Consider the following 24,729-nt stretch of genomic DNA (forward strand, 5'->3'; position numbering starts at 1 on the left):
GAAGTACTAGCTTCTAGTCGTTCAGATCACAGGCCATTATTACTATGTATGAATCGAAAATTAGAAAAAGAATGAAGGTCAATGAGGATATTTAGATATGAAGTAAACTGGTCACTAGAGGAGGATTGTGAAGAAGTAATTAGAAGGGTCTGGCTAAAGTGACCAGCAACGGGTGAATCATTAACGGGGATGCAGAAATTTTGCTAAAGACAGCAAGGGAGCCTTACTAAGATGGAGCGAACAGATTGTTGTTGACAAGGGGAAAGTTATAAGAGATAAGACGATTGTTAAAACAATTACAAGAAGATGAAGTGAGCCATAATATAGAAGAGATAAAAAGAATTCAAAAAGAGATTGGGGTTGTTCTGGACAAGAAAGATTTAAAGTGGAGGTAAAGAACAAAAATGAATTGATATCATCTCGAAGATAGAAACAAAAAATTTTTCCATAACTATACTAATAAAAGGAAGAAGAACAGTATAAAGCTATTATTTGATGATCAGAATACAAGACTTTAGAGTCCAGAAGAGTTAGAAAGGGCTTTTAAAGTATTTTTGGAAAAGTTGTTTACCACCTCATTGCCTAGTAGTGCTGATATTGATGAATGTCTAAAGAACATGGAACCTTGTGTCAAGGGGGATGAATGAAAACATGTCTAAAACTTTTACCAGAATAGAGATAGAGGAGGCAATAAGTCTAATGGCTCATTTGAAATCACCTAGACCAGATGGCTTTGGGCCTTCTTTTATCAAAAACATTGGCATATAATTGGAGATGAAGTATGCAATGATGTGCTGTCATGGCTAAATGGTAATTCTTTGAACCCTTTTGTTAATTATGCCTATATTGCACTTATTCTTAAAGTTAAGGATCCGAGGTTGGCAAGTGAATATAGGCCCATTAGTTTATGCAACATCGCATATAAGATAAACCCATAAGTTTCTTTTTTTTTTATAAGTAAGATAAACCCATAAGTTCTGGCCAACTGACTAAAAAAAGTGTTAAATGCAGTAGTATCTCCCAACCAAAGTGCATTTATACCAAGGAGACTGATAACTGACAATATTATGTTGGCCTATGAGGTGTTACACACAATGAAAAAAGAAAGAAAGGTAAAATGGAAAATATGACTATTAAGCTTGACATGTCAAAATCTTATGATAGAATTGAATGGCCTTACCTGGAGGCAGTTATGAAGAAGTTTGGTTTTCACAAAAAGCGGGTTGAGTCGATAATAAAATGTGTCTCAACAGTGAGTTATTCTACTTTAATAAATGGTAGACCAGGAACATGGATATATCGCTCGAGAGGTTTGAGGTAAGGAGGTCCTTTGTCTCCCTATTTATTTATTCTGTGTGCTGAAAAACTTAATTCCTTGTTTAACCATTCTGATTCAAAGGGTGATACAAAGGGGTGACTGTTGCAAGGGGTGGAACTCGGGTAAACCACTTGTTGTTTGCTTATGATTGTATGTTGTTTGAAAAAGTCAGGTTGGAGGAATGGGTTAAAATACAAGACTTGCTATTGAAATATGAAAAGGCTCCAGGTCAGTTTTTAAATAAGGACAAAACTGCAGTGTTTTTTAGTTCCAATTCAATGGATGAGAAAAAAGAGAGGATTTTGGAGTTAGGGGGCAATTATGAGAGGCAACTTTGATAAGTATATGGGACTACCTTCTATAGTTGGAAAATCAAAGTATAATAATACCTTCAGATGTATTAAAGAAAGAGTTTGGGAAAAGGTAAATAACTAAAAAAACACCTTTTTGTCAGCTACAGGAAAATAAGTTTGGATTAAGGCTGTACTCCAAGCAGTTCCGACTTACACTATGAGTGTGTTTAAACTTCCAAAAAAACCTGTGTAAAGAGCTTAATACAATGCTTGCAAAATTCTGGGGGGCTAACCAACAAAAAGGCAGCAATGTGCAATGGTGTTGTTAGGAGAAGATGAGGAAGCCAAAAGGGAAAGGAGGTCTTGGGTTTAGGGACTTAAAATGTTTCAATATGGCTTTGCTGGCCAAGCAGGGGTGGATAATCATTCAGAACTCAAAAAGTATGGTAACTAAGATCTTTAAAGAGAAGTACTTCAGATCAACTTCTTTGTTGGAGGCAAAACTGGGACACAAACCATTTTTCATATGAAGGAGTGTATGGAATGCAGTGAACCTCTTGAGAGAGGGATTGAGATAGAGGGTTGGGAATGGCAAAAGTATAAAAAAAATGGGGACAAAAATGGCAATCTAGTCCTTCAACATTTAGTATACAATCCCCAATATCAATTTTGGACAGGGGAAGCTAAAGTCAGTGAACTGATGAAGTGCAGTGTGGAATGGAATGAGCAGCTGATTAGAAGAATTTTTAATAATGAAGAAGCAGACCAAATTTGTAGTATTCCAATCAGTCGTATGGATGCTAAAGATAAACTAGTGTGGGGTGCAACCAAAAAAGGTTTTTTCTTAGTTAAAAGTGCATACCATTTGGAAGTCAATAGAAAAGAGAAAGCTCAAGGTGAATTTTCAGGAGGAAGAGAAGTTGGTAGTAGGTGGAGGAGCATGTGGGAGTTGAATGTACTAGGGAAAGTTAAATTATTTATGTGGAGAGCAAGAAATGAGTTGTTAGCCAAGAAGGAACCTGTTCATCAGAAAATTTCAAAAAGTCTCAACTACCCAAAATGTAAAAGGGCAGAAGAAGTAGCCATGCATGTGTAATGGCATTGCCCTACAGCAAGTGACGTTTGGTCAGAATCTGTGTGGTGCAGAAGGGGAAAAATGATGAAGCTGATTTGTTAGCATTGTGGGAGAGATTGATGGAGAAGCTGAGCAAGCCAGAAATAGAAGAGGTAGCCACTATAATGAAGAGCTTATGGTTGAGAAAAAACGAATTCATTTTTTAAGGAAAGTTTAATAGTCCAAGCCAAGTGGTCAGATTAGCAAGGGATGACCTAAAAGATTTCCAAATGGCTCAACATATTTCAAGGAGAAGTCAAGGTAGCAATGAAGAAAGGAGGAAGCTGAAGTGGAAAAAGCTAAGGGAGAACTTTGTAAAGGCCAACTGGGATGGCTGTGGACCAAAAAGGGAGGAAGGTGGGGATAGGAGTAGTTATCAGAGATGATGAAGGGGGAGTTCTGGTTGCTATGGGTGGTCAAAGAAGTAATGCAGTCCATCCTGCTGTTGCAAAAAGCTATGCCCTGTGGAAAGTTATGAAAGTTTGCAGGGATCTTAATTTCAGTAATGTAATTTTTGAAGGTGGCGCCCAAGTCATTGTTGATGTAGTAAATGAGGTGCAAGAAGATCTCACTTTTTATGGAAGTGTTATAGAAGATGTCAAGAAGCTGTTGAAAGAAAGGAATAGATGGAGTGTCAAGTTTGTATACAGAAATTCAAACAAGGCAGCACGTGTTAGCAAAGGAAGCTTTATTTTTACAGCCTGAGTTAGTTTGGATGGAAGAAGTATCAGCATGTATTAGAAACATGATAGAGAAGGAGAGATCATGTATGAGTAATACAATTTTATAAATAAATACAAAGGTTTATTTTCAAAAGAAAAAAAAAAAAAAAATCCAGAAACAAGCCTATCATAAGCCCAGTTGCCATGGTACATTTCTAATCCGCGGGAGACCAAAACTCGACAAAATAGACCGTACTAACTGCATCGACCCCAAGAAATCAAAATCAATGTCACAATCGTGTCTTATGTCTTTATTTATTTAGTTTTCTTGCGGGCAAGAGAGAAATTTATTATAATGATATGTGAAATCAAACAAACTACCTTCAGCATCAAGTCTCTAGAATGTTTAACTTCAGGACTCGGCTGTATTACTTGTAACACTTGCATATCAGATATAAAACAGAAGGATTTGAATCTCCACGTTTCCCTATGTTTTTTAAGAGAGCACAACTCCAAAATTTACCCAACGTATTGAGTGTATACCACTACCATAAGTGATAGGGTGAACACCAAATACGTCGCAGAATATTTTTCTATTATTCTGTGTAAATTAAATTGATAATTTAGAAAAATTAAACTTACAAACGGAATAAATAAAATCAGACAACCCATAAGCAAGACTCCAAAATTTTTATGTTGAAAACTCTCCTATTCAAAGGGATAACTCACGGGACCTAGTCCAATTAAAATTTCTACCATCAATAATAATGGATTTATAGATTGTCTTCTACCAGTACATCAAGAATATCTATATTCTTGATTTAACACATAATCATCACCATGCGAATGGATATCAATTAGAGCAATAAGAGTGACCTCACCAAGTGGATATTTGCAGTAACCAACTGGAGAGGAATTTCAAGACTCAGCACCCGAAGTTTCACCATCAGAAATAATATACTAAGATTTTATCAAAATCGGACCACAGATATCCCTCAAAACTCTGATAGATGTATAAGAAAAAAGAGGACAAATTCTCTCTCTCATGGCATCGCACTCCTCCCACTCTTTTATGCTTTATTTATCCTGACATGCACGCACATCACTTTCTTTTAAAACACAAAACCTACATTTTAAATATACTAAAAAATGCCACTTGGTTTCAGTGGCTCACGTGGGCTTCCCAACACATGGAGAGACCCACCCAACAAAGCTTATGTTTTGTGTAGTCTTTCGCTCAAAAAGACTTTAATTTCATCTAAAAACTATAAGCATCTACTTCTTTGGCTACATAATGGAAGTGTAGAAGACACTTTGATAAACTCATTGTCTAGCATGACAAACAACTTTACTGTTCAATTCTTCCTTTATCATCAGTTTCCTTTCTAGTTTAACACCAGTCAAACCAATACAAAACATTCTCCATCCATGTCTTCCGAATTGAGTAATTGGACAAAATGAGTTTAACCATACTACCAAATGAATCCTCCATTTAATCCACAAACAATCAACACAAATAATCAACCAAACTCTAGTACCACTTTGATAGGATGAACACCAAATACATAAGAATATTTTCTACCCTTCTTTTTGCAAATTAAACTAACAATCTAGTAAAAATAAACTCACAAACTAAATAAAGAAAATCAAGCAAGATACCAAAATTTTTACTCAGAAAATTCTCCAATGCGAAGGGGAAAACCATTGGATCTAATCTACTTAAAACTTCCACTATCAACAATAATAGACTTACAGATTGTCTTCTCTAGAACAATCTCTAAAGGTTACCAGTACATCAAGATTATTTATATTTTTGGTTCAACATATATCATCACCATGCAAGTGGGTATCAATTGGAGTAGCAAGAAAAATCTCATCAAGTAGGTATTTGTAGTAAAGAACCGGAGAGGAATTTCAACAATCAGCACAAGTCAAAACGAAACTTTGGAAATAACATACTAAAATTTCATCAAAATCATCTCTCAAAACCCTAATGGAAGTATGATGAAAAAAAAGGCGATAAATCCTCTCCCTCACTTAAGGTGCCGCACTCTTCCTTCTATTTCTTTTCTGCTCTTTTCTACTCACACATGCACGACACATCACTTAAAAAAAAAAAAAAAAGACACAATCTACCTTTGAAAATGATTAAAATGCAAATGGCTCACGTGGTGTTCCCCACCCAAAAATAAGTAGGTTGAACTTTGTAAGAGTACAAACCGAAGTTATAGCTCACTACTCTTTAGAATACGAACACCGTTGACAGGACAGACAGACAAGATTGAAAAGATTCAACCCTAACCTGTTGCTTTTCACTCCCTGGTATTACATGACGACAGCAGAGAAAGCGCATATTTTTCCAACGCCTCTAAGATTTGTCAATGCCCATCCACGTCCCTCCTTATAACATTCCACCTATCATCATATCAAACAAGATCCACAAAGAAGTCAGATATCCATGAAAATAAGTTTAAAGGATATGCCATATGGATGCATTTGCATACCGTGTCCAATACTTCCTCATTTTCATTTAATCCCCTAATGACATACAGAGAATCTGCAATTACAACAGCACCAAAGCATCCCCTCGAACAAGTCAAGGATTCACCCGTCATCCATGAACCAGCACGAGGGTCAAAAACCTCAACAGATGAGACCATCCTATTTCCATCATGGCCGCCTACAGCATATCTGCAAACATAAATTTTCAGAGTATAAAGAACTCTTCAGATGCTAAAAGACAAGCATAAAACTCTCTTTTTATGAAGCAGTCTCTCCTAAATCTCTTCATTTTTCCAAGAAAAAAAAAAACCCCCTTGTTAAGTTGCATATTTACATGGTCAATTCCGAAAAAAGAAATCATGAATTAAGCATGAATTAAGATGTCTGTAACTCTGTTAGTCATATAAAATGGCTGAGAACCTCCATGTGAATAACCAAAATCGTATTTCTTAAGATGGCGCGCCTATCCATACCGAGTAGCTTGAACCAAAATTCAATCTTTTCGGCCGGGGGAGGGGGCAACTTACAGTTTCTCATTCAGAACAAACAATGAATGGCCCGATTTCTTCGTGGACATTTTCCCAAGTCTGGTCCACAAATGTTCTCGAGGATCAAATCTTTCTGCTGATCTGAGATAGGAGGGTAATTCCGGTCAAGAAAAATCAGGATGAATTTCCTTCCACCATACACTTGACGTCTCCAAGAACACGTGTGCCATGATTACAAATAAAAGAGGCAGTATGTTATCTAGCTCAATTTTACAGGCTGTTTCTTTTTCTTTTTTCTACCTCAACGACGTACATTGGGGGATTATCCCAGATTCCCAGGTGATATCATAATGAGACACAAGAATTTCACTACATTACGTTGAAGCCGCTTATGAAATGGGGTTGTCCTTGCTCTAAGTGGTTGAAAAGAGCGATTTCTTCAGCTCCTATAAATACCAGAACAGCTTGAAAATTCACTCATGGATTAAAAATTTCCATGAACATTTTTATACAGGGAATCAGGAATAGAAAATGCAAGAAACCACGCGTAAGGTAAATAGCTCAGAGCAGCATGTCATCACGCTGAAATATCGAAACATGATCAGGGGATTCAAAAGAGCTTGGCCCAAGAACAAAGCAGTTTACAACTGAAGAAAGAAACTGTGCCAATGCCACTAATATACCCTCAAACAAAAGAAAAGGGAAAGAAATCATTTCAAAAGGATAAAAAAAAAAAAAAAACCGGAAATGCATTTTTTTAAATTAACTTTTTCAAACCAAAATTAAAATTTTTGTTGCATTAAAGGTACTCTAACTGAAAAATATAAAAACTTCAATTTTCAAATATTTTAAAAATAAACTTTTTTCTATAAAAAAATTGAACTCAATTTAAAAGTATATATATTTATTTCCTTAAATTCAAGCTTTACCTTTTCGCGAAGAAAATAGATTTAGTTTTTCAAGTTGTGGTTTTTAAATTTCTAACTATAATATTTTTTTTCTTACCATACGTGGCAACGCATGTGGGCCGCGGCATTATAATTTATAAAACCTCATAAAAAAAATTTAAATAAATAAACATGTTTCATGCACGGCCGTCCCTGAACTGATAAAAAAAAAATCTCGGTGGGTGCCCTTATTGTCAGGCAATGCTTCCGATTTTACTGGACATTATACTTGTACTATTCCTCCAAACTCAAGTGCGGCAAAATGGATTTATTTTAAGCAGGTCCACTGCAAACATACGCAATGAAGTGCTGTTGAAGTCTATTAGCATATAACAACTCATCCACCAGATAAATGAAGATTTTGGAAGTGTTGAGAGCCACCCAAGTGGTCTAATTTGCACATGCACCGTAAGGTGCTTTGGCTTATTAGGCCACCCATTTTCCCTTGACAATGTTAGGCGCCTCCCACAGACAACTCATCCCATAATTTTAGCAGCAATTTACTGCACTGAATTTGGCAACCGTTTGAGGAGAACTCCTCCTATAAATAGGAGAGAGTTCAGTTGCAGAAAGATCATCCTCACTGCGGTGAGAGATCAAGGGCAGTGGAGTGAGGAAAGGAAGAGGAACGTGAGAGAGAGAAATAGAATTTTGTAGATTTTCTGAAAATCTTGTACAAATTCTATAAAAGAGGCTCCAGTGGACGTAAGCAATTTGCTGAACCACTTTAAAATTGTTTTGTGTGATTTTCGGACAGGTTAGAGACTCAACAATTGGTATCAGAGCTCTGGTTCGATCTGTCCGAAAATTCAAGTTGCTCAAAATCAATTTTTGATCACACCACAATGTTCCTCTCATCAAGACGAATCCGTAGCCGCAAACGGCGTCGAAAACGGATGTCGGAGGTGCCCGTACGCGCCCCTGGAAGTCGGAGAGTGTGATGCACGCGCCTCAATCGCACTGGAGGAAGAAGACGAAGTGAGATACACGCGCCACGCGCCCCCACGCGCGGCTGGAGGAAGAAGACGCGTCGAAAACACGGCCTCACGCGCCCCCACGCGCGGCAGATGATAAGACGCGTGAGGGACACGCGCCCACGCGCCCTCACGCGCGGCTAGGGGTTGAAGACGCGTGCAGTGCACGCGCTGACGCGCCCCCACGCGCACTCGGAGTACTCTGGCGCGTGTGGTACACGCGCCAGACGCGCCTCAGACGCCCTACTGCGGCGCGTGTGGTACACGCGCCAGAGAGATCTGGACCGTCCGATTTTCAGATCTTTGTTGGGCTAGATCTAAGCCATCCGGAGTCCGATTTCAATGATCAAATAGTACTTTCTAATTATTTGGATCATTCCGGACTCATCCGTACGGTGGGAATGTCGAGATTCGCCATCGGTACTGTTGATTTGAACTGTCGATGTGTTGCAGATCATTTTGGGCTAGATCTATGCCAGTTGGAGTTCCATCACGATGATCAAATAGTGATGTCAAACTATTTGGATCATTCCGGACTCATCCGTACGGTGGGAATATTGAGATTCGCCATCAGTACTGTCGATCTGAAATGTCGATGTGTTGCAGATCAATTTGGGCTAGATCTACGCCAGTTGGAGTTCCATCGCGATGATCAAATAGTGGTGGCAAACTATTTGGATCATTCCGGACTCATCTGTACGGTGGGAATGTTGAAATTCGCCATCGGTACAGTCGATCTGAACTGTCGAGGTGTTGCAGATCATTTTGGGCTTGATCGTAGCCAGTTGGAGTTCCATCACGATGATCAAATAGTGGTGGCAAACTATTTGGATCATTCTGGACTCATCGGTACGGTGGGGAATGTTGAGATTCGCCATCGGTACATTTGATCTGAACCGTCCACGTGTTGCAGATCAGTTGTGAGCTTGATCGTAGCCAGTTGGAGTCATGATGGACTCATTGGTTTTGGGCTTAATTTAAGCCAGTTGGGATCGTGAAATTTGATGGAGCAAATTTCAGATCATTGGACGATGCTGATTAACTTGTTATATCAGCAGGTTTTGGCAGTCATACAACTCATGGAGCATATTGTTATTAAGAGGAGAACCGCATCGAATCTCATTGTGGCTTTCTTTGAAAAGCCAGTTGCAAATAACAAAGTGCAGATGAAGCTTTGGTGTGGTAGTGTGGATACGTACAGTCTAAGGAGGTTCTGTCTAGGAGATTGGAAATTTTAAGTGTGTCCATTGTGACCCTCCAATCTTTCCTGGGAACTGACTTAGTGAGGTACTATTCATTTCTACGGTAAATTCATTAAAGCAATGTCATGAAGAAATTGTTCAACTTCAGAAAGGGCAGAAGGTACTATTGTTGCCCAATAGCATTTGACGTTGTGGTCAAAAGGTTGGGAGGTCATGAGAATGGCTATGAGTAATTCTGCAAAGAGGTCGAAGTTGAAGTTTCTCAATGTAAGAGATCTTATCCTGGATGAGGAGGTGCGCAGAAGAGATTCTGGCAAGATTTCGAGTTGTTGGTCCTGAATGTTGATTGTAAGGACAGAGGCAAGTCAAGATCTGGACAACAGATGACTCGCTAGAAATTGTGGCAAGACAGGCCACAAGAGACTGCTAAAATCAGGAGAAAATTGAGAATGATGCTGTGAATATGGTGACTGAAGAAATACATGGCGTTGCATTTCTTGCAGTGCACAATGCTGTTAAAGACAGCTTGAAGATAGCAGGCATTCAGTAGTGTTTTCTCAAAGGCGTTGAAGGGCAAATCAATCCCTGAAGTCAACAGTGATACTAGCGACTGGTGAAACGGCTAGTACAAGGAGCAGTTTCGGCAAGTGGCTCCAAGTCAGTAAATGGAGATACTGGTATTGATGCTAATGTCGTGTCTCTCTCCATGAAAAAAGAGACATGTATATCCTCATGGCATGAGTTGCCATGATAGAGGATGTGTTAATGTTAGCAGGTCCACAAGTTTACACACAGGCATTGGTTTGGCATTAATGCAGGGTGTGTGGTGGAAATTCATGTCGATGGCTGATGAACTTCCAGGAGAGCCAAACGTGGAAGTTACACCATAGTTTTCAGCAAGGTTATTTTCGACATGGGCCGAAGTGAAATGCTTGGAATTAGTTTATTCTGAGTGGATATGCTTTTATGGTGAAGCATGATAGCGGGAGTTATGAAGATCTTCATTGAGGTGGAGCTTGGCTGTGGGACCAGTCAAAGTCACAAGGTGGAGATTGTTGCTATTGTTGCCAATAGCATTTGGTGTTGGAAGGTCACGAATGATTAATTGGTCTTGGCTAGTGGTAATTGTCGTGTGAATTAGATGAGAAAGTAAAAGGAACCCAGTTTTACTTTTCTAAAGAAATCTCCCTAGACCACGACATGAAGTATATGTGTGAGAGATGGGAACAAAGCGTCAGATGTTCCAGGGATATCTACACCTAAAGAACTGCCAAGACGATCAGACCTCCATGGTGGTTACTACCTTAAAATGTATCCTGCTGAATGAAGGTAGTGAACTACGGTATGAAGAAAAATCTTGCAAGATGGGAGATTATGCAAGTCAGAGACTGCACACAAGATGGACACATGCGACTGAAGATAGCAGCAGGATGAAGGGTCAGTCACCCAGATCAGAGATGAGACCTCAGCAACAGGTTCTCTGATATGTGTCAAGGTCTGTGCGAGACCATTGATTCCCAGTGCAGTGGGAGATGTGTTGCCCTATGTAGATGTGTTGATTAAGGGCATTGTACGTGATGAACTAAAGTTATGCATCACTTTAGTTAGTCTTCTAAGTTGAAGACATGACCTGTAAAATTGTATAAGGGATCAGTCTCCAAGTTGGAGATTGCTGTGATTGTAGGATTATGGAGCCTGGTTTTGAAAGCTGTAAAGGCACCAAGCAGATTGTTCGCTCGGATGTGGCTAGAGCGAAGCAGATTGTTCGCTCGGATGAGCCTAGAGCGAAGCTCAGTTTACTCAGATTGTTCGCTCAGATGTGGCTAGAGCGAAGCAGATTGTTCGTTCGAATGAGCCTAGAGCGAAGCTCAGTTTGCTCAAGGTGTACATGAGTGCGAACTCATGGACTCGAGCAAAAGAAGAATCCTAGAGAGTTGAGATTGTGCAATTGAGCACTGGTAAATCTCCTCTGAAGAAAATCCCTTGCAAGCTCCGTGGATGTAGACGATGCTGATGCATTTGAAGATGCATTTGGAAAAGCATTTGGACATCCATTTGAAGACGTACCTGCAGATGCATTGAAGCGTATTCAATAGCAGAAGTCTCTCATGTCAAAGAAAAAGGTGTATTCATTTGAAGAATGAATCAGTTTGCAAGCAGCCTGGTATGGTACACTTGGGTGGAGGGGGTGATTGTTGAGAGCCACCCAAGTGGTCTAATTTGCACATGCACCGTAAGGTGCTTTGGCTTATTAGGCCACCCATTTTCCCTTGACAATGTTAGGCGCCTCCCACAGACAACTCATCCCATAATTTTAGCAGCAATTTACTGCACCGAATTTGGCAACCGTTTGAGGAGAACTCCTCCTATAAATAGGAGAGAGTTCAGTTGCAGAAAGATCATCCTCACTGCAGTGAGAGATCAAGGGCAGTGGAGTGAGGAAAGGAAGAGGAACGTGAGAGAGAGAAATAGAATTTTGTAGATTTTCTGAAAATCTTGTACAAATTCTATAAAAGAGGCTCCAGTGGACGTAAACAATTTGCTGAACCACTTTAAAATTGTTTTGTGTGATTTTCGGACAGGTTAGAGACTCAATAGGAAGAAGAAAATTGAAACCAAAATGGCATCTTACTTCAAGTAAACCTTTTCATTACGTCCTCCAGTAACATAGATCGTGCCATTAATTTCTACTGCTGAGGCATCAAATCTCTGTGACCCAAAAAAATAAAAAGCTAATAAGCAGTATTCTTAGTTGGATAAACTAAAATCGCTAAAACATATTCCAAAATCTAATTTTTTTTTTTATTTTTTTTTAAAGGCAGATGATGGATATGGGGTGATATATGATATCTGTCAGAGAAGCACTCTTTTCAAGCACAGTAGACGTTACGTTAATATAGCTTGTTCATATATGTGCTTAAGAATGCGAGGCCTCACATGAAAACCATTCATCTTCTAAAAAAATTCAAAATTTTACCAGCATATGTGCGCATGTCCACACAACCACACATACATATATTGACGTTTTAAAATGCATGGAACAAATGGAAGTTTCGGTAAAACAGAACATGCTAAATTGATGATCTTCCAATATCCTTGCTTAGTTCTGCCTAAAGAAAGTACCATCAATTCTTAATTTGCTTTTAGTTTGTTTATCATGTCATTATCCTGGTTCAAGCAAACTTAATACTTAATTAAACATAAAACAAGTTGCAGCACGTACCTTGCATCTCATTGACTGACCAGGGATCCACCTTCCTACGTATGGATCAAACATTTCCACCTCTGAGAAACATTGAACACCATTTCCACCACCAATTGCAAAAATTTTCTGATTTAGAGAAATTCCAGCTAGTCTTCCTTTCTTTTGATTAAGTGAAGGTCTATTAACCCACTGATTGCTTATTGGGTTGTATGATTCAACTTTATATAAAAAAAAGTCAAGAGTGTCATTGCCTTGCCAGTAAAGCAACTAGTTGCACAAAATAAGTAAAAAAGAAACTGTGATGACAGTTACCTGTATCATACCACGAATTATTATATACACCACCAAACAAGTAGAGGTCACCGTTTAGCTCTGCTGCTGAGGCATGTGAACGTATGAAATTCATTGGACTAAGGGATTCCATAAGATCACGAGAAGGATAATAACACCCCAAAGCTGATGGCCACAGAGACCCATCATATCCTCCAACAATAAGCACTTTCACATCAAGGTCTGAACAAGGTTCATCACTTGATCCGTATTCTTTTTCAGTAACTAATCCAGTTTTAGGAAATGGCCCACATTCCAAAATCTTGTATTGATCTTTTACACTTTGAATTCCTCTTCTTGATTCAATCTAAATTGCCAATTTAATCAGGCATATTTAAAATCATTGCAAGGAAGATCCAGATATTAAAAAAACATATATATGGCAATGCATGATATTATTGTAGTTGCCATTTTGTTCATGAAAATTCTTTAGGAAACTAAGCAAGAGATGTTTTTCTTAAACCATAAAAAAATAAATATATATATATATATAACTTGCTGGACATTTGGCAGATTAGGACAGCCACCAAGTAAGAAGTCAAATATAAATGGCTATGCTCAAAATAACAGTAGAAAAATGAAGAGCTGAGAATAACCAATTCGGGATGAGAGCCGTACCAGAGCCTGCTCCAAAGAATGATTTTTTGAACTTGTTTTAGATGAGAAACTTCAACTCCCTAACTTCTTGCTGTAACTTTATACCAGACATGATACATGGTTAAAAGGGTGATTAGATAAACATGCACCTAAAAGGAAGAGTACAGTGGACGGTATCAACTACCTCAGCCACAGCAGACTCAAGTTCAGAGGATTTCGATTCTAAAACAATTGGTGCTTCTGGAAAGCAAATATCATCTGATGCCATCCCGCATCTCCCCTTTTCTTCCCCACGCTTATGCTTTGATGACATCTCCTTTGTCATGACTGAAAATGAGGAGCATTCACCAGTTGGTCTGAAGTGTATATTTTCCTTGCTACCTATTTCTGCTGCACGCTCATCTGTACAAACTTTCGAAAACTTACCGTCTACGTCCAAACAAGGTGCATCACATGAAGAGCTCAATTGCATATTGGGCTCAAACAAATAAGAATCTGAAGTTGCAGTCTCAAAGTCTTCACCTTCCCATCTTTGATCAGCAGCAGGTAAATTTTCATCCGAAGTTCTTAATGAAAAGGAAGAACTTGCTCCCGTTGCAACAGGACGGTACACTACCTTACTACTTGGCTTCAATCCTATGAGTTTGTTCATTATGCCTTACTGAATCATCTGCAGGAGCTTCGGAAAGATTACTCCCGCCATCCAAACAAGGTGCAATACATGGAAGGTTCAGCTCTAAAGCTGTTGCCTTAAAATCTACGGCTTCATTCCCTACAGTAGAAGTGTCTGAACTTTTAAACAAGGCACTCCACTTCTTTTGTCGAAAGGAAAGCCCTGCACATCTCGCCACAGAAGCATAAGTTCGATCATGTTCTCCTGGTTCCTCATCCTTTTCTGCAACATTTTCACCAATGAGAGTTCCTGTGCCAAACAGACCAGGAGCATCGTAACATTGCCATTCTGCACTGATCTGGTCTGGATGAGCATTCCATTCTGATGCAGGTGTCTCAGTGAAGCCAACTTCCTGGACGTATGAAGCTTTGAATACACTATTCCTCTTATGTGTATTGCTTGGGATGGAAGTACTCACAGCAAGTGGCGAAGCTGAAAACAATGAGATCAAGTCTTTTGTTTGATCTCGGTCTAGTTCAAACCAAAACAGTCTTGGTTCATAGTAGTTACTAGAAATTACAGTTCTGAACTGGTCTTCTAGCAATGGATGGCACGGCATCAGGATTCGAATCTTGACCTTAAAACACAAACAAATTAAAATATGTGAGCTCCATTTGTTTCACTTAGATACGGAAAACCGACAAATCAAAAGATCACAAAGCAACTACGGGACAGAGTGGAATATCGCAATCGATACCTGTGCAGGAAATGGAGTATCTGAACCGTATTGAGTCCATCCATAAGGTCTAATATCCAACTGTCCCTGGCTTGCGGCCTCGAAGATACCATGAAGTTTCCTATAGCTGTAATTGAATAAGAAAAGCGGCAAACCAATGCTCACATTCTTTACATACGAGAAATGTGGACGCGGTAATCCTGTTCAAGAATTTGAATAATTCTATATAAGTATGAATCGAATAGTATGCACAAAGAACTTGCTACAAAGAGACAAAAGTATCCATGCAAAAAGTACAATATAGTATTCGACTAACCAAACAACTGTTCAGAATAACATTCTTCGATTGTGTTATTCTTGCAACCAAAGATAACTCCACCTAGGTCGCTCTTCCTTAGATTCCTTGCAGGAGCACTGCAATTCGTCGTCCACCAAGTTTGAGATTTATCCAGAAAATTGCATTTCTTTGACTTCCTCCTCCTGTTCATTCTGTCAATCCAGAAAATTGCGTTACTAACGAGTCCTATGCCGTAAATTTCAGTAAATTGAAACGGTAACAGATGACAGGGAAGGAACTGCTTCGCTTGAAGTAGCACTAGTACTACTTCCAAAAACTACAGGTTCCGGTGTAAAAAATTAAGAGCTGCGAAATTTATAACAGGAAAAAAAAAAGGGGGGGGGGGGGGGGGGGGGGAGCCAGGCAAGCATTAACATGCTCAGGAGGATAAATTACGATAGAATAATAGCAATGATACGAAAACAATCAATCTAGATGAATATTTCAGGAGGACTTTTAGAACACCGACGTATATGATAATTTAAGTGTAGGAATTTCACAACTTTCAAAAACTTTCTCGAAAATATTATAAACCTTCTTTTTAACCATTCAGGATCATGATAGATCATCGGGTCAATTGTATTAATTAATTCAGGTAACGACAGTCAATGCTTCAAGTCGACAAATGATGAGGCATGAATAACAAGAGCAACTCTAGGTTATAAAAACTTGTCAAAAACAAATTGATACATGCACATGTAGTTTTTATCAGATATAATAATAATAATAATAGATTTAAATGCTCTTCGTTATACTCTAATACTATTCATTAGAAATGTACCAAAAACGAAGAATAAGATAAAATCAACAAACAAAAAAAAAAGCGTCACTTTCATCTCCAAGTAAACGTTGTTTCCTCACCTTTGAGAGATGAAAGAATTACGGCAGTTCTGGTGCTTGTTTCTCGAGGAAGTTTCAGGGTCGAGAAAGTGAGAGAAATGAGAAAAGAGAGAGAGGGAGTGGGGGATTACAGGATGTGATGTGATGTGACGATACGCCTGAAAACTGAAACGGACAGTGAGAGTTGGTGATTTTACTGATTCACAGAGAGAGAGAGGGAGACACAGGCTACACTCAAATGAAAGCCTACGTGTATGAGAGTAGTACGACAGGAATTAGAGTTCTTCTATATGCAAGCAGACCGCGGACGAAACTGCAGACCATCGATGACGTGGCAAGTAAATAAAATTAAAAAAACAAAAAGGCGGGGTGGGGGGGAAAATGAAATATACGAAGAAGAAGAGAGGAATCTGCCATTTTCATCTCTCCCCCGTCTCCCCACCATGGCGTCGCTCCTCCTTCACAGGTACAGGTAGCTTCTCCCCTCTTGCTCCTCCTTGACTGAGTGCTTAGCATTTTTGCCATTTTCATCTCCGCTGCAGATTGGCGGATCTCCTCCGCCATTTTCATTTCTGCTCGCCAACTCCTCTCTCACTTTCTCTATCTGCAACTGCTTGTTTGGATTGATATATTCCTGAAGCACTACACAGCTTTCTCTATTCAGCTTCAAACTTTACATTAGAGTCCATAAGAATCTCGGCAGGCCTTGCACCCAGCACACGCGATGAAGAGGAAGGAATTGGTTCTGTTTCTCCATTCCCATTCCCAGATCTGGGTTGAATGTGGTCTCCCCAAGCTTTTTTTTTTTTTGGTATTTTGCACCCCATTTTGCGGGCCATTTTCACGTTCCTCAATTCCTCCGCGACCCACATCTCTCTCTCAGATCTTGAAGGTCGCCTGCGCTGCACTCCTCTGCCACCCACGTGAACTCTGTCATCAGATTTTTGGAAGAGAAGCTCCCTAGTCGTTGGCATCGTCTATGGTAAGTGGTTATGTTTCCCCCATTTTCATGAAAGCCCATGTGTTTTTTTTTTCTTTTTTTTTCTCTTTTCTGGAAAGTTCAAAGATTCTCCCTTTCCAATTGATAATACTAAAGCTAGCAACAGCTTGTTACACTAATTGTGCATAAATCCAACTTTTTCTAAGGCATAGTTTGTTTGATTATTTAACTTCAAAGCAAAACTTGCTTTGATTGTGTTTCCAACACTAGCAAAAGCAATACAAGATATTGTAGAATGGTTGAGATACAAGGAAAAAGCAACCCATCATGGACAAAGAGAATAGCGTGCACACACACAGAGTAAGCTAGCTGGTAACACAAACTAGTGTTCATGCTCCACCTGCTTCACTACTGTAACAGGACAAGAACCATTATTCACCACATAGTTGCTCACACTACCTAATATGGCCCTCTTAAGCTTGCCCATACCTCTGTTTCCTATAACAAGGCAGCTTAGAGGAATTTTATCAATTGCTTCACATATCTTCTCGCGAGCATCTCCCCAGTAGATCTTCAAGATCACCATAATATGTTTTTGCATAGCAGCAGTGTTTACAATGTCTAGGGTCTCAGGGTCACACTTCACTCCATACTTCTTCATAATGATAGGATCGGAGAAATCACTTAGAGGGATTAAAGGGGAACCGGTGGCTTCCCAGAACTGTATCTCGCCCTCCTCATAGTTCCCTTCGGGGCATACAGTAACTAGTATAAGGTGTTCCCCATCGCGTACCATGTTGTCCACTGCCCATTTGTTAGAAGAAATATTCACTTCAAATTTTCAGATATGTATGCTCAATACTTTGGTCTCTGTTGTGTAATCTATGGATGGGTCATTAATTTTGTTTGCAATTAGCATATGAACTTGTAGTCTGATTTTACACGATAATGTTCAGTCAGCGTTGAATTTTTTACATGAAATCTCAAGCTTGAGCAGTGAAAAAACTTATTGTGGTGGGTCTAGGTCCAACAACTTTACATGAAATCTTGCAGCTTTTGTTTATTGATTCTTTATTGAGTGCTGGAGATTTTGGGGGCAGATGGAAGGGTTGTGAAGCTCAAGCTTGAGCAGTGAAAAAATATAGCTTCGTGGGATGGTCATATGCATATGCTTTACAAAAAACTAATGGTGATACAGGGGTTTCGTGGGATGGTCTTATGCATCTTGCTGGTTGCTACTTTACAAAGCATCTTTAATTATCAAAGAATCCAAAAAACCAAGGTGGTAGTGAGTTCAAAACTGCATATAGCTCAACACTGACTATTGTTCTTTGAAAATAGAGAAAAAAAAAAAAAAAAAAAACTTTCTCATGTACTAATATATAGCCCAAAAATAGTTAATGTTCTTCTCAACTAGCTATTGTAATTGCATTTGAATATTATAAGGTTGGTGCTCTGCAATAGGCATATCAATCCACTCCACAAGTAGTAATTTGGACTTTGGACCCACCATTTGGTAGTCCCCGACTTTCAATAAATTGATTATATACGCTTTTAGTTTTTTGAAAGAGTTAAATATGCTCATACAGCCAAAAGTAAAGAGAAAGAGGACCAACAAAAATAAAAGATAAATATGCTATAGTGATATGTTGGGTCGGTGCAATGACTTTTTAGCTTACAAGTTCTTCTTTGTAGTAATTGAATATTTGGTTGTTTATTTATATCCAGGATGGTGCAGTTATACTCAAATGAAGCTGGCAAAGGTCTATCGGGAGCTACTCAAATGATTAGTATGGGGATGCACGCATGGAGCTGCTTTTTCAATTTTTCACATTTGATCAAAAGACAACTTTCACTTTATTCTATTGTAAACGATATGTTCCCAGTAGTGTAATGAGGAAATGTTGATGTTTACAAGTTTATCGTCTTTTTTGTGCCTTGTCACAAGGATAATACCTTGCTTGATGTTTCTTGTTCTGATGTTTAAATAATCTTGCCTCCAAGCGCACAGTCCCATTGTAAATATGGTTCCAAAATTAACTCAACATAGATGAGCATTCTCAATGCTAACTTGAAATTTAAGTAGAGGTTCTAACATATATACAACATTCCAAATAGTCTCCTACATACAATGTATAAGTTTCAAAATACAGGTTCTAGAATACAAATTACAATGCATCAAGTACAGGTTCCAACAAAAGTCAAATAGACAACAACATTTGAAATAGCCCCAACATACAATGTACAAAGTTCTCCGACAGTATGCCTTCATTTCGATCGTATCAAATACAATGAAATTAAAATGGTAATAACCCAATACACACGAAGTAGTATGTTCACGCCAAATGTCTTGTTGCTGCCTTTCAATATCAACTTGTTTGTTGCGGACTCCCAACTCCCTCTTCACAATTTTTTCTTCTCTTTTTTAAGCTCCTCACTTAACAATGCAGCTTCCATCTTTACAAATTCTTTCTCATGGTCTTGTTTTGGAGGTGGTAAAAACTGGTCTTTCCAAATTCCACCAAGTATAGGCACATTAAAAAATACACAAAACTAAAGGAAGAAGAAGAAAAAGATAAAGGAAAAAGATAAACAATCACTATCTCGTAACTAGAAGACATTGTACTTTGCAGCACAGGTTACTTCAAGCAAAAATGCTTGGCCAATCAAGTTACTTCAAGAAGACAATGGTATTACTTCAAGAAAACGTGAGCATATAGACTCCAATTGTGCTTCAAAGCCTGGAAAAAAAGAAATCAACCTTTTAGGATATTAACTTATCAAAAGCATGGCTCAGAAGAAAATAACTTATCAGAAGCAACAAGAACAAGGAAATGATTACACATTGCCCAATATCTTTAATACTGTACACATACAAAGAAAAAACAATGCGGATAAATCTAGTATATCCTACTGCAAGTGATACATCAGATGGATAATACTTCAAAGTAAGTCCCCAAACTGCATTCGAAATATTTCTTTCATGCCAAATAAGTGCCTGTTCGTTGCCAAACTCATTGAACTTCTCATGTTCATAGACATATAACCACATATCCTAATCAAACAAGAAACAAGAAATAAAATATAAGTACGGGAAGAAGAAGAATATAAAAATAGGATCGTGCATCCCCATTTACTCCCCATGGTTTGGGTCCGAAAGACCCTGCTTTGGTAATGTACACGACATAAACAAGAAAATAGAATACATGAATGGAAAATATTTGGTCTATGCACAACAATGAAAAACAGTATAAAGCAATAGCAGCCAAGAATAAATTCGGGCAACTGCGTTATACGTAAGTGGCAAAATCTAAAGATGGTAATGGATGGTTAGGGTTTTAAGGAGTCTACTATGTTGGCATATCAAATTAAATTCCACTTACTTACTTTTGGTTGATACTGTAGTTTATCTACTCTACTTTTTATCAGGTAGATAACGATGCAATTATCAAAACTCAAACATGCAAAAGAAACAAAAAATAAAAAATAAAAAGACCATAATTTCCAAATCGCCACACAACCTAGCCGCAAAAAAATACATTAATAATCAGCCACACCAGGGCTCGGCCTTGTGAAAGAGATTGGAGATGAGTTGGGAAGGCTTGGTTTTGGGAGAGAAGAATTTGGAAGCGAAGTACCAAAAGACAACCATCCTTATGATATCCATAATCATCTGAGAGAACCCACCCTGTTGTTGTTGTTGCTGTCTACCTTTTGTCCTTGAACTTGCCCCTCCATCCCCTAGGGCAGCGCCATCTCTTTCTCTCTGATTCTCTACCCTGCAATGCCTTGTGCCATTTTCAATTTGAGGAGTTTCGAGCGTCACAACGAAAAAAGAGGGAAGAATTGAAAAAGATGGAAAATGCATGGTTGAACAAGGAAGAGGAAAGTGCTTCCCGCTCCAGACGAAACGCGCCGTTTCATTTAATCCACATCAGAATGGTGCGCAATTCGGTCCGCATCATGCCTGCAAGAAGACTTTTCCCAGGAATTAATGCCCGAAACGGAAAGAGAGCACGCCGATGATATTTATTTCCACTTCCGTCGCTTGAAGGGTACGATTGAGATGGATATTCAGGAATACTGAAGCCGTATCGGTGGTTTGTTTGTTAGTTTATTTTGGCATATGCACCATCCCTCTTTCCCAGACTATAGTAACCGCAATCCCATTTTGATTTCGAATATTTTATCTTGTTTTTTTGGTCTTCCCAGCTTTTCATTTCGAGTCTCATGTGTACGTACCGTCCCATCGTAACTAAAGCTTATTCATCGTGCCCATGTAGTTATAGAGCATTCAAGTTGATTTCATTAAAATTATTTTTAAAATGTAACAAAAAGTATAATTTTTTTATAAATTTAAAATTTTCTTATTTATAATTTTACATTAGATTCATCAAAATAATAATATAATATTATTTTTTAATAATAATATATTTTTTTTCATATTTTACAATTAAACTAATTATATGTACATTAATAATTTAACAAACACACATATATATATATATAATTTAAGGAACCAATAAAAACATATACTCTGCTTCTATATATTTTTGCCTTTTATTAACGTATATGGATATATATATTTATTTTTATTGAGCTCATTGCTCTAGTACGTATAATATGCAGTAATTGCAGTAAAGCATTTGATATATTAAAATGCAGTAAAGCAGTTGATGAATTAAAATGCAGTAAAATATTCATATGATGAGTGTACAGTAGTCTTTCATATTTGAAGGAAATCGAACAAACACCGTAGGTCAAAACTTCCCATTATTTGATTTGACTAATCCAATGCAACTCTTTCCCAGCCATATTCATCATTTTATGCATTTAGCTTGGGTTTTAATGAAGTCAATGCCAATGCTCTAAGCTTAATGGGATGCACTTCCTTTTTAAAAATAAAAATAAAAAAGTATCTTGCCCATACCGGATTATATAACACATCGGTTATGTATTAGGAAAACTCTATTTGCAGACAATTTGGGGACCAATATGCGCACCAACTATCTACGTATACATTTTATTTAAATGGTGAGTTTTAATTTGAATGGTATCGACAATTAAACGGATTGGAGAAGCCATGAAAATGAGGAGGGGAAAATGAAAGCAAGAACACACCCTTCTCTCTATCTAAAACCCAATTCTGTTGGAAATATTTGAAAGAGAATGAATTAAAATGTCTAAAAATCATATCCAACCTTCATTAGTTTGGACGTTGGTGACCATAAGGTCGAAATCGGTACCTGTACCCAGGTGTTTGTATTCAATTTTTTTTTTCTTTCAAGATACCAATTGAGATGAAAGAACCATCCATGGGTATTGAATCGTATTCTCTTGCACTCTTAAATTTATAATACACTACCATTAAAATTTTCTTTTACTTTTTGTAAAAAATAACAACAATAGCAAACAAGAACAAACTGTATGTTTAAGACAAAGAAAAACTGGTTCTTCATCTTAAACAATAGCCAGACAAACGCATAATTAACAATTCTTCAAGAATTAGTCTGACGGGAGATGGTACAAAATGAAACGAGAACAAATCTATGTGGAGAGATTGGATCGAGCACAAACAATGATCTTCAAGATCCAGGACTCGAACACCGATTGGCCACACAAACCCTAATATTCAAAACTCGGAAGTCGAAGAGCAGCTGCACAATGAAGGAGATCGAAATTCTAAAAGATGAGCAATATTAAGATAAAGTTGTAAAACAAATAAACCTAGACAAAAAGCAAGACAGATGTTATCCAAATCTATACTCAAATAGTAAACACAAATGCAAAACCACTAGTTTTTACAAAAATGGCCTGCCACCTCAGCGTTAGTGCATCGATAGGTATGCGATTTGCCTATACCCAGAAGAACTCTTTCAGGTTATTCTATGTATAGTAATGCATATCATTTTAAAACATTGAAATAGCTAATCATCGCGATTTTAATTCGGAAAAATTATATTTTGAACCTCAAAATTATTTTATTTAATTTAGTTTGCATCAAAAGTTATAACAAGAAATAACAGATTTCATTATAAACTATCGAATTTTGAAAAATTATTTTTTTGGGCTTTGTCGGAGTTATTTTGCAGCTAGGTTGATTTTGTTTACGAGTATGGTGTTGATGCCTCTGATACTGGAGGGTGCACTGTTATTGAATCAGTCGTGACATCTTTACTGCCACCGCCAGAGTCAGACCCTCACCAATCAATACCACCACTCACCAACATAACGCTTATGCAAGAGAGAAAATTTTGTGCCCAGTCTTTGGTTGACATCCTCTCGCATTTTAATTTGTAATTCTTCACTGATGGGTGGACCTGGACTGCAAGCTCGGGAGGGAGACGCTGACGCAGCCCCTTTTGAAGTATCAGAACTCCTGTGCCCCTTTTATTTTTATAAATAGGATGAGTTGGAATAGAAGTTAAAAATTAAATAAATTATTTTTTTAATATTATTATTATTATTTTAAAATTAAAAAATTAAATCTTTTATAATTTTATATAAAAATTTTAAAAAATTATAATAATTAAATAAAATGAAATATGTTAGAAAAACAAACGAAACCTAATCATCCTAGATTGGGATGCGACCCCGCAAAAGACGCCGATGTACATGAAACCAAGAATAGACTTTCAGAATTCAAATCTCATTTTATTAATATATAAAATTAAAGTCAAAAATTAAATACAATATTATTATAATATAATTTTATAATATTAATTTTAATTTAGAATTTGAAAAAATTAAATTTTTTATTATATTTTATATAAAAATTGAATAAAACTATAATAATGAGATAAGATAATTTATATCGTGTCATCAGGAGAAACCTCGTTCTAATTTGAGATTGCACTGTTTGAGAGAGATGAAAGAGAGCATTATGGTTAGGAAAATGCTAATGTGCTCTCTCTCCATGCTCCCTCAAAGTGACCGCTGGTCAAAAAAAAAAATTTTAATTTTACTTAGTAATTAAAAAAGTAATTTTAAATATATTAATTTTTTTATTTTTTAAAAATATTTAAATATATTAAAAAAATCTAAAAAAAAAATAACCGTGCGATCAAATGGAACGGTGCACTCTGGACAGCAGAGTAGCACTGCTCTTTCTAATAATATCTTGTCAGATTAAATAATTAGGGCGGCTCAGCCTGCCAACGGTGTGAGTTAGAAATTGGCTCCTTGCAGCCTCGTTACATTGTTCTTAGCAGGACATTCCCAGCAGGTGTAGCCGCTTTAGGAGATGATTCTAAATTGAATGGTAATTTGAGCAAGCCATGTATATTTTTCACTTGTTCTTTCAGATTTCATAGCCTTTCTACCATAAACCTCTATTATGTATGACAACAGTGGGAAAAACAGGCTCGAGCTAATTAGCGAGTTAGCCGCTGGGCCTCATCAAATCCTGCGAAGCCTAGGGAAAGGAGAAAGGAGATGCCAAGGTAGATGAAATTGTCCTCACCAGACGTCAGACGAGCTTGAGTTCCTTGTGTAAAGAGGCTTCCTTGCTTTTAGTTACGTTAGGGCTCTCTTATGCATTTAAAGTAAACTTTATATATATCCTCATTATGGTAGGCAGTTACCCAGTGGACACGGAGCAAGTCCATTCAAAATTTTCACCCACCACATCG

The 24,729-nt window shown here is 37.8% G+C and overlaps 2 protein-coding genes across 2 annotated transcripts; both read right to left on the reverse strand.

Moving 5' to 3' along the window:
- Window positions 1–5,316: 5,316 nt before the first annotated feature.
- LOC122301938 lies at window positions 5,317–16,413 on the reverse strand. Its single transcript, XM_043113285.1, has 11 exons — window positions 16,180–16,413; window positions 15,298–15,470; window positions 15,003–15,181; window positions 14,254–14,882; window positions 13,817–14,093; window positions 13,018–13,342; window positions 12,724–12,923; window positions 12,132–12,209; window positions 6,417–6,535; window positions 5,892–6,078; window positions 5,317–5,802 (listed from the first exon to the last, which is right to left on the reverse strand). The coding sequence occupies exons 2-11, from the start codon at window positions 15,467–15,469 to the stop codon at window positions 5,713–5,715; spliced, it is 2,256 nt and encodes a 751-aa protein (XP_042969219.1). The 5' UTR covers window position 15,470; window positions 16,180–16,413; the 3' UTR covers window positions 5,317–5,712.
- Window positions 16,414–17,472: 1,059 nt separating this feature from the next.
- LOC122301939 (universal stress protein PHOS32-like) lies at window positions 17,473–19,115 on the reverse strand. The gene is made up of 2 exons (XM_043113286.1): window positions 19,055–19,115; window positions 17,473–17,929 (listed from the first exon to the last, which is right to left on the reverse strand). The coding sequence occupies exons 1-2, from the start codon at window positions 19,113–19,115 to the stop codon at window positions 17,481–17,483; spliced, it is 510 nt and encodes a 169-aa protein (XP_042969220.1). The 3' UTR covers window positions 17,473–17,480.
- Window positions 19,116–24,729: the final 5,614 nt, after the last annotated feature.

Source organism: Carya illinoinensis, chromosome 2 (assembly GCF_018687715.1).
Source record: "Carya illinoinensis cultivar Pawnee chromosome 2, C.illinoinensisPawnee_v1, whole genome shotgun sequence".
Lineage (NCBI taxonomy): Eukaryota > Viridiplantae > Streptophyta > Magnoliopsida > Fagales > Juglandaceae > Carya > Carya illinoinensis.

Excerpts from the sequence above, each read along its gene's own strand:
- LOC122301938 (XM_043113285.1), bottom strand. The coding sequence starts at position 15,469 with ATGAACAGGAGGAGGAAGTCAAAGAAATGCAATTTTCTGGATAAATCT. Across the intron at positions 14,883-15,002 it reads ATACTCCATTTCCTGCACAG|GTCAAGATTCGAATCCTGAT; the intron begins GTATCGATTGCG and ends TTGTGTTTTAAG. Across the intron at positions 12,210-12,723 it reads GTCAGTCAATGAGATGCAAG|AGATTTGATGCCTCAGCAGT; the intron begins GTACGTGCTGCA and ends TTTGGGTCACAG.
- LOC122301939 (XM_043113286.1), bottom strand. The coding sequence starts at position 19,115 with ATGGGACTGTGCGCTTGGAGGCAAGATTATTTAAACATCAGAACAAGA. Across the intron at positions 17,930-19,054 it reads AACAAGAAACATCAAGCAAG|TGAATATTTCTTCTAACAAA; the intron begins GTATTATCCTTG and ends GAAAATTTGAAG.